The following is a 17,657-nucleotide window of genomic DNA, read 5'->3' as shown; positions in this document are numbered from 1 at the left end:
GGTGTTTGAGTAGGCTAAACTAGCTAGCTGCATTTGCTAGCTAAGTAAGTGAAACTGAAAGTAAACAAAAAGGACAATCTCTCTATCTCTCTCTTGCTTGTCCTTCATTTTGGAAGAAATTAATTTGTTCAAAACTGTTCAACTATTGTCTTTCTCTCTTTTTGAATGAACTACTCACCACATTTTATGTGCTACGGTGCTAGCTAGCTGTAGCTTATGCTTTCAGTACTAGATTCATTCTCTGATCCTGTGATTCGGTGGACAACTTTTCAGTTAATTCCGCAAGAGATCTGATAGGTTGGAGGACATCCTCCGGAAGTTGTCTTAGTTACTGTGTAAGGGGGTGGGAACCATGAGCCTCCTAGGTTTTGTATTGAAGTCAATGTACGCAGAGGAGAACGGATGCTAGCTGTCCTCCGGCTGCACCATGGTGCTACCCTACAGAGTACTGTAGACCTTCATTGCAAAAAGTGTTTTAAAATTATTTGGTGCCATTTGAATATATTTAGTATAGTTTTATATAAAAAGGATAACTTTTTAAATGTTTTACTATTCTTATTTTTATGAAATTCACTGAGGAGGATGGTCCTCCCATTCCTCCTTCGAGGAGCCTCCACTGCTCAGTGTTGGGTAGATGCTTGCCCTCTGAACTATTTATTATAAGTGGTGAGGGACGGGGACACGCCCAAGAGATTGCATGTAAACATGCAACATTAGACATCCATTTCCGACCGCAACCAGCTCCTTACATAAGCAGGACAACAGGTGTCGGTGGTAGTTTGACAGCATTTAGCTCGACTGAAGAGAAGCTTGGTGCTTGTCTTGCTCGATATCATTGCATCGAAACAACTTCCTCTTTTATGTGTGTGTCTGTCTGTCTGTGTTGCATGTGTCGCCTTGGCCGCTAGCGTGTAAAGCTTTGGCCTCAGCACCCCTGCATTGTATTACTGGAGTTGTGTGGACGCCATCACATGGGCTATATTTGCAGTGCCTTTGTACCAATGTTGTCTATAGATGTCCCAGAGCGGCCTGTCGACCTGGCCAACAGGATGTGATGGTGAGCCCAGAATGCTGCTTAAATCAGAGTCCATGCTTGCTTCCCCATGCTTATGTGCAGAGGGTTTAGGCTTTCGTGTCTGGGGCTGCTCACCCCCACAATAATTATCAGAGCACCCCAAAATGTTTGCTCCGCCCATCAGTGACTCCGCCTTTGCTGGATGGGCTTGCAACGCAATGCTTAATTTCTGGCTTTTTTAATTGAATTATTCCTTTTTTGGCTGCATATTGAAGACTGGCCAGCACTTCCACGCACAGCTCAGCACAGTTTCTCTAGTTTCAAGTTTCATAAGCTGCCAATATCCCTTTCCAGGACATTCAGAGCTGCATATACACAGTCAGTACAGATCTAGAATGACTGTGCAATATGTGAAGATGTTGGCTTGGAATGAGTAGGCCCAGCCTGGGTAAAGGGATATTGCTTTAGTGGGTGTGGAGTGTAACCGGTGACTAACTGCCGGTTGTTTCTCAACCAGGGCGTCCTGGGTCGAGGGGAAAGAGAGGTCGCAATGGGGATCCAGGTAGGTTTACAGTAATGTACCTGCCCTCCACTGTCCATTAGACACATGTAGGCCTGTAACACAAAACAGGTGAAGAAACATCATAAACACACTAAATTCAATGAAATCAGCAATCTCCTCTCACATGTTACGCTGACAATGACCTTATTTGAGAAAGCAATATAAGAAGTGTGTGTGTGTGTGTGTGTGTGTTTTGAGGAATATATTGTGGCGAGGATATTGGTGAATGTTCCACCAGATTGAGGTTAGTTTTTTGATTCTGCATTGTGATGAAGTGAAAGCAAAACGTGTCAGCCAGGAACGCGATCACCGCCCATTCTGGTGTAACCAAACATCTCCTGTGGGTTTTACCCACTCAGGTTTGAAATTCCTTGCACCTAGGTTTACTATAGCCGAGGGTAGCGTCCAAAATAGTCAGCAGAAGTTGAGAAAGAATCCTCCTCAAATACTAGAAAAAAAGCCTCACAAAAAACAGGAAAGGAAAGAATAATGCAGCCCCCAAAGGGAAGGTTTTGTCACCCCTGATCAGATCATCTGTTATTCCTGGATGTTATTGCTCATGTCAGACTGATATCTAGGCCTGTAGGAGAGGCCAGACAGTCTGCACTCTCCCTGTCCGTTTGGAGAGTCATTTGAGTAAGGGCGGCTACCTCTTTTAGGGCTGTTTGTCTTATGTCTGTGACAGCTTCTTGCAGTATAATAAGTCAGGTTTAAGAGTGACCTTTAGACTCTGGCCTCCTTCATTGCAGTGTGGCTCCATGTCAGGGTTCTCGGGATCCTGAGCCCCAGGATTCTGTCTCCTCCTCACTGAACAGAATACTTGTCGGGCTCCAGACCATTTAACAGACAAACCATCATGTGCCTACTTCCATTCCCATTTTTCACAGTGTTTTTAATGCAAACAGTCTGGAAAACCCTCATTATTTATCCTGTTTTTTTCCTCCAGTTCAGGCATTTATTTTACTCATACAATCCTTAACTAGGACCAGACAAATATGCCATTGAGAAGATAATGCTGGTGATTTGATGTGACGTTAAAGGGAAGGGATTTGTCATCAGTGATTTTCCTCACTGTTCTGTGATTGATGTGACGCCATGTTTTGTGATCCTGTCTTGATTTTGTAGTAATTGATTCTGTCTGGTGACTGAGGTCTTTCTGATTAGCCTTCTGAAAGGTCAGAGGGGGGGCGTGGTCACAATGTAAGAAATATACCTGCTCCTAGGCTCTGATTACTAGTGGAACATTGCCTCTGTACTTGCCATGTTTTTCTGATGAGAGTTTTAAAGGTTTATGTAACCGATCAGGCGGGGCTCATGGAGTATAACGTAGGAGTGAAATAAAATGTTAATTCAGGGAAGTATTTTCAAAGAGCCAGTTTCCAGGATTTCGAGGAAGCATGGTGAGAAGAGAAACTCCATTGATAGTGCTTTTTATTCCAGGAGAAAGGATGTCTGTGGAGATGTCTCTCCGCAATGGAAAAAGTCAATGCAATGAGTAGTGCATTAATCTTAACTGGGTGTGGAGGAAGCTCTTGAGGAGCGATGCCGGTTTGGCGTTAGGCTCAGGCTACAGGCTGTGTAGTGTCATTTGGCATCTTCCTGGCACCAGTTTCCCTTTCTCCATCCCTGTTCTCATCAATCCAGGAATTGGTAGGCAGACTATTTCCAACACTGCCAGGGAGGGGAAACGTGTCAAGGCTAGGAATGACCATCTTATGGGAGGGCTGAGAGAGATTTTGGAGTCGGGCTCTCAAAATGAATATTTCGATTTATGCACCAATTTTCTTGATGTGGCACATGGAAAATATGACCTGCCTATATGTGCACAGGTCCCGTATCCACAAAGAGTAACAGAGTAGGAGTGCTGATCTAGGATCAGTTTTGCATATTAGATCATAATGAATAAGATTGTACTACTCTGCTTCTACTCTGAGACGCTTTGTGGATACAGTACTCCCTTCCATGCATTTTAAAGGTGGTTAGAGCTAGACAAAGAGTTTGGAAGAACTCGTTTTCTCACTAGTCTAATGAAGTCTTCTTTACCTTCACGGGGCTGGATGAGACATCCACCTTTTTGTTATTTGTGTTTTGTAGATGGAATTGGCGAAAACACCTTCTCATAATTAAATAGGCATGTTTGAGTCATGATATTTACTGTTCCATGAATCAGTCAGTGGCAGGAAGGTTTTTAGGGTGAGGCATTGTACCGCTCCAGAACAAATCCAAAGCAGACAGCCACTGTAAACTGAACTTCAGAGCACTTGAAAAACTTTCCAATTCACATTGACTTAACTCAATTTGATCAATGTTTTTCTACACTGTATGACTAATTGAATCTTTCTCCCTCTCTTTTGCAGGACCTCCTGTAAGTAGACCTGATGCCTTGTGTGACCATGCGGCGAGTGGTAAAGTGACTGTGTTTTTGTGTTTGGGAGTGTTTGTACCATGGATAAGTCCTTGAACGTCTAGTGAAATCTCTGTTTGATAGCCCCCCCCCCCGATCTTACATGGATGCACCCTTTTGGTGTTGCTGTGCGGTGTGTTTGCAGAGAGCTTGTAAAGAGTGGTGACATGATGATTTTCAAAGCATATCATTGAGCATATCAAGGCAACTCTTTAAACATGGTCATTATAGTTGCTCCTTCTTGCATTGTTTGTGGGGTGGGAAAACTTTGCGTTGGTAAGTTAATCTGTTATCCTTATTCAAAATATACATGTGAAGTCTCTCTCCCTTTAGTGCACGGTAATTACATTATCAGGACTGCTAAGCATTTCACTGGTTCGGCTCAGTGAAATATCAAGTGGACTTGACATTATGAATAGCATTGTGGATGTTATTAGGCCTTTAACTAAAAGTCACTCCTTGGAAAATATGAATCATTGGACCACTGAGGAGTCTTTAACGGTGCTGAGGAAGTCAGGAGCCCAGGCGTGTTTTCCACTCCCAAACTCCTCCATCATGCCTCTATTTGAAAAACTCAAAGAAGCTTTCTGATGTCTGAGAGCACGTCTTCCCTGTCTCCCCTGTATCCTGCCATTACTCAGGGATCCTTAGCCATGTCAGCCTTAGCATAGCATCTCAGAGCTAACCTTCTGGTTCTGTGGGAGGGCAGTATGGAACACCTTGGGCAGGGCGTTAAAATTGGGCACAGCTGCGACCTGGTGCTAAGAGAGGGTGATGGTCGTGGCCTGGCTTCGGGCCATGGCAGTGATTGATCAGTCAGCTGCAGCCAGGCAGGGATGGACATCCAGACCAGGGCCAGGTATAGCCAGAGACAGCCAGGCAGGCCATGGAGGAGTGGGTTTGTGGGTTCCGGAAGAAGACACTCCTATTAGGTTGGCTGCGTTGCACGCTTGATGAAAAGTTAATGGTTAGCTATTGTATAATGATGAAGTTGATAGCATGAAGATATACAGTAGATGCACATTTCACTGGGTAGGCATTGCTGTCACTTATGCTTTCATTACGTGAACAAAGGAAGGAACTTTTCCAAATGATTTAGTTTAAGTTTGAGTTCTGGTTGGAATCGTTTTGGAAGTTAAGTGCCATTATGTACTTTTGTGTAAACCTTTCCACTTGAAATGCATTAGCTATTCATACTATTACATAAAGAAGCACTTACACTACATGACCAAAAGTATGTGGACACCTGCTTGTCGAACATCTCATTCCAAAGTCATGGGCATTAATATGGAGTTGGTCCCCCCTTTGCTGCTATAACAGCCTCCACTCATATGGGAAGGCTTTCCACTAGATGTTGGAACATTGCTGTGTGGACTTGCTTCCATTCAGCCACGAGCATTAGTGAGGTCGGGCGCTGATGCTGGGCGATTAAGCCTGGCTCGCAGTTGGCATTCCAATTCATCCCAAAGGTGTTCGATGGGGTTGAGGTTAGGGCTCTGTGTGGTCGAGTCAAGTTCTTCCACGCCGATCTCAACAAACCATTTCTGTATGGACCTCACTTTGTGAACGGGGCATTGTCATGCTGAAACAGGAAAGGGCCTTCCCCAAACTGTTGTCACAAAGTTGGAAGCACAGAATTGTCTAGAATGCTGTACCGTTAAGATTTCCCTTCGCTGGAACTAAGGGGGTCTATTTTTTTATCCAGGTAAGTTGACTGAGAACACATTCTCATTTACAGCAACGACCTGGGGAATAGTTACAGGGGAGAGGAAGGGGGATGAATGAGCCAATTGGAAGCTGGGGATGATTAGGTGGACATGATGGTATGAGGGCCATATTGGAAATTTAGCCAAGACACCAGGCTTAACACCCCTACTCTTATGATAAGTGCCATGGGATCTTTTAGAGAACACAGAGTCTGGACACCCATTTAACATCCCTTTTGATAGACGGCACCGTACACAGGGCAATGTCCCCAATCATTGCCCTGGGGCAATGGGATATTTTTTTAGACCAGAGGAAAGAGTGCCTCCTGTCTTGCCCCCCAACACCACTTCCAGCAGCAGCTGGTCTCCCATCCAGGGACCAACCAGGACTAACACTGCTTAGCTTCAGAGGAAAGCAAGCATCAGGATGCAGGGTGGTATGCTGCTGGCCTAGTCCAAACCATGAAAAACAGCCATTATTCCTCCTTCACCAAAATGCACAGTTGGCACTATGCATTCGGGCATCTGAAAAACCCCAGATTAATCCGTCAGACTGCCAGATGGTGAAGCGTGATTCATCACTCCAGAGAACGCGTTTCCACGGCTCCAGAGTCCAATGGCGGCGTGCTTTACACCACTCCAGCCGACGCTTGCCATTGCGCATGGTGATCTTAGGTTTGGGTGTGAGTTCTCGGCCATGGAAACCCATTTCATGAAGCTCCCGACGAACAGTTCTTGTGCTTACGTTGCTTATAGAGGCAGTTTGGAACTTGATAGGTGAGTGTTGCAACTGAGGACAGATGATTTTTACACACTACGTGCTTCAGCACTCGGCGGTCCCGTTCTGTGAGCTTGTGTGGCCTACCACTTTGCGGCTGAGCCATTGTTGCTCCTAGATGTTTCCACTTCACAATAACAGCAGTTACAGTTGACAGGGGAAGCTCAAACAGGACAAATATTTGACGAACTGACTTGTTGGAAAGGTGGCATCCTATGACGGCGCCACTTCAGTACGGGCCATTCTACTGCCAATGTTTGTTTATGAAGATTGCAGGGCTGTGTGCTGGATTTTATACACCTGTCAGCTACGGGTGTAGCTGAATTAGCCGAATCCACTAATTTGAAGGGGTGTCCACATACTTTTGTATATATAGTGTAGCTATACACCAGAGCCAGAATTGCACAGGTCTCCCGTAACTTACCCTGCAAGTGAACTTTCACATAAGGAAGAGCACTGTGAATTTTCTTATCAAGTTAAGTTTTATATCACTGCTTAGATATGAAAATGGGATTTTAAGAAATGTCCTCTGTGTTTGATTAATCGCCTCAAGTTTTCTTAACACGCTCATCCATATTGTGGCCTTTGACAATTGAGTGAGGAGTTGAGGACAGACGATTTGTATAAATAATCTTTGCCTCTATTTAAATTGGGATGTTACGCTAACACAATTACCCATGTGATTGCAACTGTAAAACGACATGAAATTGGTGCTTTCCTGTTCCCTGAAACCGAGGGCTTTGGTCCTTTTAAAAACATAATAGTCTATCATTTTTCATAGGTCACATCACAGGGGCTTGGCCTCCTGCCCTCCCCGTGGCCGTGTGTGTTTAACACACTCTAAAACAATCAGCGTTGATGGGAAACACCTTTAGACTTAAATGAAACTAAACAGCTTAAAAGCTCTCCATGAAGCTCCACCATTCTCGAGCTCAGATTCAGGTTCAGCGTTGCTCAAAACACAGTTGACCACTATAAAGTGTACATTTGTCTGAGAATAACATATTGTTGAAATTGAATCGCTTACAGACCTGTTTTTCAGACCCGTTTTTTAGCCTTTTCTGGCAGCCTTATGGTTAGATAACAATCAGCTTCAGATCAACAGTAAATCCTGCTGCTGCCAGTGTCTGAGGGAAGTAATGAAGTCCAAACCTCTCTCCCACACCTCACCCTCACTACTAAGGTTACAGAGAGGCCCCAGGGGCCATGGAAGCCCGTAGCGGAGGCCCTCTCATTCGTCCACTAGCACCCGGCCCAAATGGGAGCCACATGTGCCAGGTTACTGCATAATTCCAATGAGGGGTTTCTTCCGGATGTAGGGCACCCCTGACCCCTGCAGACGGCCCCTAGAGGCCCTGTAGCAGGCAAGCAGACAGACACCCATGTGCAGTGTGTTTTCACTCGTTACCTGGCCCTGCACCTCACCTCAGCGCTGCCCCAGACCTCCAGGACCATGCAAGTTGCTCCACAGAAGCACCACTCATTAGGTTTTCTAACAGCGGCCACTTGTTTCACTCCCAAGATCTATAAACTGTTGCTTAACTAAAGAAGATTAAATAACATTCTGAGAGGAGATGGGGAGAGTGCTAGCATATCTTGCCTTTAGAATTTTCGATGGATTGTTGATGCAAGATGAATGACTTCCGGTCTGGAACTGTTGGCCAGTAGTGGCCCACACACTCGGTATAGGAAGCAGACACAACCATGACTCTTGTTGGCTTTTCAGGGAAGAATAGAGTCAAAATGTCAGTCTGTAAGCCCTAGAACTCCTCCATAGAGATAACGTACCTCTCTGTGGACAAACAATGGCCACTGGCTTTGGGAAATGTCAAGGGTTCCTGTTCCGTCCAACCAGTAATTAGTGCTGTGTCCTTTGCTGAAACAACACAGACATAAGGGCTATTGATTTATGTTTCCGTAGCTCACTGAAAACAAAACACACAATATTGGAGGAAATGTTCCTTTGGCAATATTGAACGCTGTAACGGACATCCTTATGGCTTTTGTTGGTTGTTCAAGACTCTAAGCCTAAGGGGAACATTTTTTTCTCCCATTCAACTTCACCACCAGCTGAATAAAGAACTTACATAGATGAATCCATGGCATGCCTTCTTACAAGACCTGTCTTTGCATGCATTTACATGCTGATTGAAATGCATTGATTTTATGGTATGTTCTTTAATGTTGATGAGAATCTACAGTATATTATAGATAATGAATACCTTAAACTTCAACTGCTATGGTTTATGATTCATCCTCAACTTAAATAAGCATGTTATCAGCTCTTTAACCTGTTCAACTCTGACGCCCTCTGGTGGCATTTTTTAAATGATGCATAATATTGTATACTACCCTCATAAAGTAGAATCCGGTTAAACAAGTCTTACAAACACATGCTTAGTACTGTTAGAAAGTTAAGAAATGTGGGATTCGGATAACGGTATCAGACGCAATATGGCTATTACAGAACCTGAGATACAGCAGCCTCAATTGTTAAATTCTGGGGAATAAGAGATTTGAAAATCTAGGTTTGACATAAAATATGTCACCAATTACAATTACTGTTCGAAAAGGATGTAGCTTTCAAATGATATGTCACTTTCTATTTTCTGACTATCTTTTTTTTGGGGGGGGGGGGGGGGGGCGGTGGGTTCAACTCACCGTACCCGATACTTTGAACAAAACAACTGCTCAGAGTTAAACAGGTTCAAATCAAACCAATTGAAATGATGTATTGTTTGATTTGTTTCTTCTTTTGTTGTGGAATGGTGTGTTTTGTTTTCTTTTATGGCTGCTTGTTATAACTGAACCTGCCAAAATACAATGAGCACTGAAAAACACTTTGTTCAAATCCAAATACTCTGCAATGAGAAAGTTAAATAATGACATAATACTGTAGAAAACGGTCCAAAAACAATTGTCTTTTTTGACCATTTTATTCTGGCCTGGATCAGTGTGATGTGAACTTTTTCTGTAATAATGTCAAGTTCACTTTCTATTTTGTATCCATTTCTCTCACCCCTTTTCAGGGTCCACCCGGACGATCAGGCTTTCCGGTAACTGTCTTTTAACTGTCTGTCTTTCGTTCTCTGTGTGTTTTGAGATCTCTCTGATCGCTCTACTGAGAAGTTGTTTTTGTCCCAGGATAATATCCCAATTCAATGTACGATCATTGGAAAACCACACATAGAGGACAATCAACCCAGGAGTTTGATGACTTCAAATGAATTCATCTGTATTTACTGTGATTGACAACTTCTCAGCTAAGATACTTCGGAAATATCTGCTCAACAGAGGGACTGAGTGCATTATATGCGCAGTTTATACACTCCTTTGTGTGAGTTTGAATACCTTTGTAGACATACAATGCATTCAATAAGATTTGCAGTTGTCTTTACTTTTACTACATTTAGATTGGACATATAATTTGCATTGAAAAGGTTATGCCCCTTTTCATGAACAGCCCATTAGAAACCCAATTGTATAATAACGAGAGACCTCCACAGAGAGTCCCAGACATAAGACTGTAGTTTTGGTATCACCTCAGACCCTCTTTTGCCTAGCTCTTTGCTTACTGTGTCCCTGTCAGCTTCCTGGTTACCCAGCTCTAACATGACTAACTCCCAACCAGCCAAATCCACATGGTCTCCATCATAGCATGGCAACAGGAGGCCATCTTAGATCTGACCTTTGACCCAGCTACCAGCTCCAACCTGTGAACCCTCCTCAGTCCTTTCAGGCTCACTGGTGAAACAGGCCCATAAAACAGTCTGAAGTTGAATAGACGGCTCACAGGGCGAGCTTTTCAAGGGAGATTAGCTGACAGGTTTTGTCAAAGTTCAGATGTGATCCCTTCCAGGTTTTTGATTGATGATGCTGTCAAAGAACTGGTAATTATATCAGAAGTGCTCTCTCCTCTTCTTGGGAAGAATGTGGTTTTGGAGAGGACGTGAGCTCCATACAGTCCTGTCACAATTACACTTCACTTTTTTTCCCTACTTCGAGCCTGCTGTATATTCATGTGATCTATTAGCACATTTCACAATATCTTCACATAATTATCACATTAAGATGCTTGTTTACTGTCATAATACTTTGAAACCCTATACATCCTCCTTCAGTCACGCCTCATCTAAAGTAATGCAGGGGTCTGAGTTGTGTGCATGTTGAAGCAGAAGCCGTGCTAGCCGTGGTGAAGGGAGCCGTTATGACTGCGGTCAGTCTGGAGACTGAGAGTGTGCTGGTCCCTAGGCTTATAGTCCAGCTGAGTCTCATTACTCCTGCTAAAGGAAAAGTCCACCCAAAAACTATCTTTTGGTATTTGTTTCATTAGTCCATTGTTGGTATAGTTCCAAAATGTTTTGCTTGTCAGCAATCAAGTTTTCAAGACATATGACTTTCGAAATACAGAAATCCCCCCGTATGATGTATTTTGCATCATATGCTTCTGTGTTTTGCATCATATAATGCAAAATGCATCATATGGGGATGATTTCTGTATTTTGAAAGTTACATACTGTATCTTGAAAACTTGATTGCTGACAAGCAAAACATTTTGGGACTATGTCAACAATGGACTAATGAAACAAATACCAAAAGATAGTTTTTGGGTGGACTTTTCCTTTAATACACCTGAGAGGCCTCCACACTGCACCACTGAGGCCCTGTGTAAATCCTCCTGTCCTGAATCCTGACTGTACTGTGTGGGTGGGTGTAGGGGGAGGTGTGTGTGTGTTCGGACGGGGGTCAGCAGTGTGGTCAGGGACCACTGAATTTGAGACTGCCGCAGCCCCAGCAACTCTATATCCCAAACTGGGAGTGACAGGTGCTGCAGAGGGAGAGAGAGATAGGGAACAGGGGGTGGTGTGTGGAGAGAAAGTGGTCGCTTCAACTCTTATCTTTTTTTTAGGGCAAAAGACTTCAACAATAGAAGGAACACACATTGAGTAATAGAGTGGGGAGCGTTCAGATTTCTGTCTGAGATTTCTCGGAATGCTGCCTAGCGCAATAACAGACTTGGCCCTGTGCGGGATAGAGGTTAGAGAGCCGACTGTTCATCTGATTCTCGGAAATCAACAGTTTGAGGGAAAGCACCGTTAAGTGACCATAGGAAATGGTTTGTCTCACTTTTGCTCGTTCTGCTCCTTATAAAGGCATTATACTGAATATGGGGGAATTTTGAGCAGTTATGATATTGCACGGCCCGTGTCTTGAATCAGGACCTTGGACAGGGCATATAGAGCACTGCCTAAAACCAGCATATCTCTAGAGACATGATAGCAATGCTCCAGTATGGGGGATCATCGTTTTTAATCACAGCGAGCTGCAGCTGTTTGTTTTTGTGTAATTAGGCAACTGTCTTTCTTTATTTCCTCAAAATAGCCATCACCTTTTTAAGGAGTGGGACACACTGAAAGATAGTCAGCTTGATATTGATGAACACCCATGTTAGGTTATTAATTAGGTCTATACTATATTTGGGGGGGGGGGGGGGGGGGGGGGGTAGCGAGAGTGGAAGTTCAACCCAGGCCTCTCCACCCAACACCCCTCACAGATTCAGGTATCCAGCACGTGTTGCGTTGCTGTGCGTTGTGATGACTTATGGGGCTGGCCCCAACCTGGAACTTGTTTCCGGAACACGTCATCGGAGTGAGTCGTCAAAAAGCTGTCATCGCCAGCCTACTCCAGGATGCCTGTCATGGGAGTGAGAGGGCGAGTTGCTCCTATTAAGAGGCTTTAGGAATGAACACCTTTGCATAATAAATCATTTCAGCGCGTCCAGAGTTTATGGTCATTTAGAAGAGTGTGAACAAAGGTTATGCGCGGCAGATGGACAAGGGCATGACCTGGGGGAGGAAGGTCATTATGGACTGTCACGTCCACTGGTGATGTTTACAGTGTTGCAAACAAAACAAATTGCTGTTAAACCCAATGTGTCCCAAATTGGACATGATACAGTATTTATGACTTCCACCCAGATGTCTTGTAACCCTCTATGGGCGAAATAAGAAAACGGGGCAATATGTTCCAGCAATTTATTTAGTTATACATGAGGAACTAGAGAATTCTGTAGTTGTCACATAGGGAATGTCACTGTTAGTTGTGGTCAGCTGGCAAATCTAATCTCTGACGAGTATCTGATGTGTAAGCATTAAGTGAAACTAATACAGTATATTAGGTAGTTATGACATAATGGTTACCTTTTTGAAACATTTGTTTCAAATAATCCCTGATGAGGCTTGTTCTCTGACCACCATTGGTTCTCTGCTGCACTGACTTCTTTCAAGGCCTGGCATACAGTAGCTAGCCATGGGCCTTGAGGGAACCTACAGTTCTGGGCATGGCTGCATCAAAATGGCTCATCCTACTGTTTAGGAATAGTTCCATAGTTCCAAAGCTCCACAGTGGCTTGTCGTTATCAGAGTTGACTGACAGAGCCCGACCGTCTGCCATCAATTTAAACACAAATACATACTGTAATCTGAGTTTGTTGAAAACGGCATAATATTACATTTTGATGGCATGACAGAATGAAAGCTCACTATAAGTTAACCTGTTGGCTGTGATTGTAGTACTGCTGGAGCACCTCATAATTGTTTACCCCTTTCCTCTTGACTTTGCGTTGCTTATTAGGGTGACAAAGGAACAATGGGAATTCCTGGAAGATTGGTGAGTGACATGAGAATGTGCAACCGAGTAGTGTGTAGAAACAAAGGGACTTTGACCAAATAGAGGACACTTGAGTAATCACTTGAGTAGCATGTCTTCAACATTTTAAAGAAAAGGCTGAAGAGAAATGGCACCAATGTTCAGGTTATGACCAGATAAAGATTTTTTCAGAAAATGTTTTCTGACATTCTTTGTTAATTAATATATTGTTTAATGTATGCATATGTCATTTTTGTGAAGTTTAGTACGGCCCATTGCAGAATGCAACCCTTGGTGCCCCTTCATAAATGATAGAAACTGATATATGAGGAATGGGTTTGGTATAGTTTGACATAGCTAAAGATACAGTGCATTCGGAAAGTATTCAGACCCCTTGACTTTTCCATACGTTGTTACGTTACAGCCTTATTCTAAAATGGATGAAATCTTTTTTACCCTCATCAATCTACACACAATACCCCATAATGACAAAGCAAAAACAGTTTTTTTGAATTTTTTGCAAAACTGAAATATCACATTTACATAAGTATTTAGACCCTTTACTCAGTACTTTGTTGAAGCACCTTTGGCAGCGATTACAGCCTTGAGTGTTCTCGGGTATGACGCTACAAGCTTGGCACCTGTATTTGGGGATTTTCTCCCATTCTTCTCTGCAGATCCTCTAAATCTCTGAGGTCCTGAGCACTCTGGAACAGGTTTTGATTCAAGGATCTCTCTGTACTTTGCTCCATTCATCTTTGCCTCGATCCTGACTAGTCTCCCAGTCCCTGCCCCTGAAAAACATCCCCACAGCATGATGCTGCCACCACCATGCTTCACCATAGGGATAGTGCCAGGTTTCCTCCAGATGTGACGCTTGGCATTCAGGCCAAAGAGTTCAATCTTGGTTTCATCAGACCAGAGAATATTTTTTTTCCTCATGATCTGAGAGTCCTTTAAGTGCCTTTTGGCAAACTCCAAGTGGGATGTCATGTGTCTTTTACTGAGGAGTGGCATCCGTCTGGCCACTCTACCATAAAGGCCTGATTGGTGGAGTGCTGTAGCGATGGTTGTCCTCCCATCTCCTTAGAGGAACTTTGGAGCTCTGTCAGAGTGACCATTGAGTTGTTGTTCACCTCCCTGACCAAGGCCCTTCTCCCCCGATTGCTCAGTTTGGCCAGGTCTAGGAAGAGTGTTGGTGGTTCCAAACTTCTTCCATTTAAGAATGATGGAAGCCACTGTGTTCACGGGGACCTTTAATGCTGCAGAACTTTTTTGGTACCCTTCCCCAGATCTGTGCCTCGACACAATCCTGTCTCGGAGCTCAATTTTGGGTCTCATAGCAAAGGGTTTGAGCTCAAGCTCAATTTCGGGTCTCATAGCAAAGGGTTTGAACACACATGTAAATAAGGTATTTCTGTTTAAAAAAAAATATTAATATGCCAAAAATGTCTGAAACCTGTTTTTGCTTTGTCATTATGGTGTATTCTGTGTATATTGAGGAGGATTTCTTTTGTGTTTAATCCATTTTAGAATAAGGCTTAAAGGTAACAAAATATGTAAAAAGGGAAGGGGTCAGAATACTTTCCAAATGCACTGTATGTACAGTAGTTGTACTGTAACTTGGCATGTTTGCATGATGCTGACAATTCAACTTCACAAACAAGGCTCTTATATACAGTAATGGCATTTATAAGTTGCTCATGTAACCTATTATTTGCACTTGTAGTGTGTGTGGACGTGACCTGCTTTTAAAGCGTCATGTCATAAATGCCTATGACTGCTTATAAAGCCATTTAACAGACATTGTATCATGTTAACGGAGCTGATCGTGTTACAGTAGTTACATACAAACATGCCAAATCACTGAAAAGTCTTAGAAATATCAAAAAGGCACAGATCGGAAAATGCTCTGTTTTTTTGTAAAGCATCATCCATTATTCCGTTACTCGCCCCTCCCCTCCCACCCTCTTTCACACTTGTAGCTTTCAATTTATTCATTCATTTATTAGAACACAATGATTTTGTTTTAGGCCAATTGTTTATCAGACATTAAAAAATATATATATATTTTAGAAACACAACTTCCCCATGTTTCTTTTTTGGCTTGATACTGAATATATTCACATGTTTTTGTGATTCCATGTGTATTTTGTAGTTTTCAGAACGCCTTTAGGGAAACGTTCAAATCAAATGCTACTTGTTTACCGGATTTGGAATTGCCTGGAGACATTACATGCACACATTCTTTATTTTAAAGATGAGGATAACAGGTTGCGCTGACATGTTGCACGCACACTTTTAGTTTTCTCATTTATTTAGATGTGTGTATTTTGGATATGGCCATATTTCAAGGCAATTTTCCCACCGCAACATTTAGATAGACACCAGCACCTCGGCTCTCTCTGTTTTGCTCAGTCATCGTACTGGAAGTGAATTCTCACAAATCCGACTCCAGTTTGTGGGCTTGAAATTCTGGCTTTAAAAGCACTCCCTCCTTCTCCAACCCGGGGCGTTCTACAGTGTTGCTCCAACTGTGAGGCCCATGCAGAGTACGCAATATTTCACACAGTGTAGAGGAGTTAAACTACTTTGTGGTCCTCAAGCGCCTCCTCAAAGGAAGTCCTTTTTTCTGGCCTATCCCTCGCTCCCAGGCTCACTGCCTCTCCCCTCCCTTCACTCACTACTACTTCTGTGAGAATGTACGTCTCGACACCAGACAGCTCCCCGTGGCCCTAGACTTCAGCCCAGCCCAGCCTCCTCTCCCCACCCCCCATTCCCTTCCCTTCCTCTCCCTATGACCACTTCTGAGGCTGATGCATGCCCTGTGTCTCTCTGTGCCTGTCTAACCCCGGTTCCTCTCTCTCTGTGTCTCTCTCCTCCTTCACACTTTGCATGCGACTGTGTCGGCTGTGACTGACCAGGGGTTAAAAGGATACGCAGGGGAGAAGGTAAGTCTATAGGGTAATCTGTTGGAACAGCCACCCTCCAAAGCCTGCAGGAGAGAAGGCAGGGAGAGAGGCTTCAGCAGTCTTAGTGGGTGGTGGTGCTGGGGGTGGTTAAAAGCACACACTTGTTCACTGTACAGTAGTGTATGGAGGTTATAGTTGATTTATTTCAAGGGCCCCTAGGTCTGTATTTTTAAAGGGTGTTAGGGTCACATTCTGAAAACCATTTCCCACCCTGGTTGGATTACCTGTGTTTTTTTCTTTCAATGGAACAGAATAGCAAAGAATTGTCACATAAGAGTCTCAGAGTTCTAACTTAAGGCTCCCTCTAGAACGTTTATGACTTTTATGGAGATCATGGTATCAGCAAATTCCACTATAGGTTTCAGAACCCTACGACTTGGAATTATATACAATGATGACAAATCTGCGTTGGTGGTGGTGCATTGCATCACCATGTCATCTTATTTCCATCTCGGAGATCTCAATATGTGTTCACTCCCTCGGATGGCCAATAGTAATCTGACCATGCCGACGTTTCCAGTCCACTAAATGGCCACAGTTGCAAAAGCGATCAGATTTATCTACAAAGCAACCGCTTTGTGGATTCACTTTCATCAAACTTGAGGTGATTTGTGATGTGCAGAGCTGAATGTGTGGCTAGAGGAGAAACATGCGTTGCATTCTTAACTGTCGTGCTGTAGAGAGTAGCAAGCTAGCCAAACAACTCCAATATGGCTCAGCCAGTCTGCCTGCCGGCGGAGAGCCTCAGGAGTTATGGGTAGACTAATGTGACCACCAAGACGTTAAACGGAGAACCAGACAACGGCACTGGCTTTGGGAGGTCTCAACAGATCTGGGTCCAAAACAATCCAATGGCTTTCCTCATATTTCTCTACACCAATTGTTTTAGGAGTGTAATATTGTGGCCCATTTCCCTCTGTGTGTGGTTAGCTCTGGGTGCCAGGAGAGAGGATGAGGAAACACAGGGGTTAGACAGGGAGGCTTGGTTGAAGATCTTCATTAAATATGAAAACATCCTCTCCAGAACAGACAGAGCCAACACAAGTGGAACTGGCAAAGTCCAGCTCCGGCTGGGCAGCTTTTATATTCTTCTCTTAAAACTTTCAAGCAAATGAGTTCTGTGGGTTTGGTGGTGGGTCGTAGTGTATGAGGCAAGTGACCGGCAGAAATACCAGAGAAAAGGAAAACAATGATGAATTGGTTAAGTAGAGAGAGAACCACTTGGCCACTTGCGGCTGACTTTATGGGTATGGGAGAATTTCATATTGGAGGAAATGAAATCTCAAAGGCAGTCTCTGTCCTTGGTGTTTCATAGGCCTTGGCTGTAAATGTATGTATTTGTTGGGGTGGTTTCTGGTCTTAGTCGTGATTTTGGGGCTCTTGAGGTTGACCCTTTCCAACACCAGTAATCTGACCGCTCTAGAAGGGCATACATTTTGTTATGTTACAGCCTTATTCTAAAAAGGATTAAATGTTTTTTCCCCTCATGAATCTACACACAATACCCCATAATGACAAAGCAAAAACAGGTTTTTAGAAATGTTAGCAAATTTTGAAAAATAAACAACTGAA

The 17,657-nt window shown here is 43.5% G+C and overlaps 1 protein-coding gene across 15 annotated transcripts in view; it reads left to right on the top strand.

Annotated features, from left to right (window-relative positions):
* col13a1 (collagen, type XIII, alpha 1) overlaps nt 1–17,657 on the top strand; it is a 111,325-nt gene that overhangs the window by 48,711 nt on the left and 44,957 nt on the right. For 3 of the 15 annotated variants that reach the window (XM_014153944.3, XM_014153942.3, XM_082964486.1), the window contains exons 1-2: nt 12,093–13,134; nt 16,038–16,064. In XM_014153944.3, coding sequence (XP_014009419.2) covers nt 13,114–13,134; nt 16,038–16,064 — 48 coding nt within the window. In that variant the 5' untranslated portion in view covers nt 12,093–13,113. 15 annotated transcript variants of the gene reach the window in all.

The sequence above is a fragment of the Salmo salar genome, chromosome 18, assembly GCF_965601325.2.
Source record: "Salmo salar chromosome 18, fSalSal1, whole genome shotgun sequence".
NCBI lineage: Eukaryota > Metazoa > Chordata > Actinopteri > Salmoniformes > Salmonidae > Salmo > Salmo salar.
The sequence above is the reverse complement of the archived record's forward strand: the minus strand, read 5'-3'. Positions and strand labels throughout refer to the sequence as shown.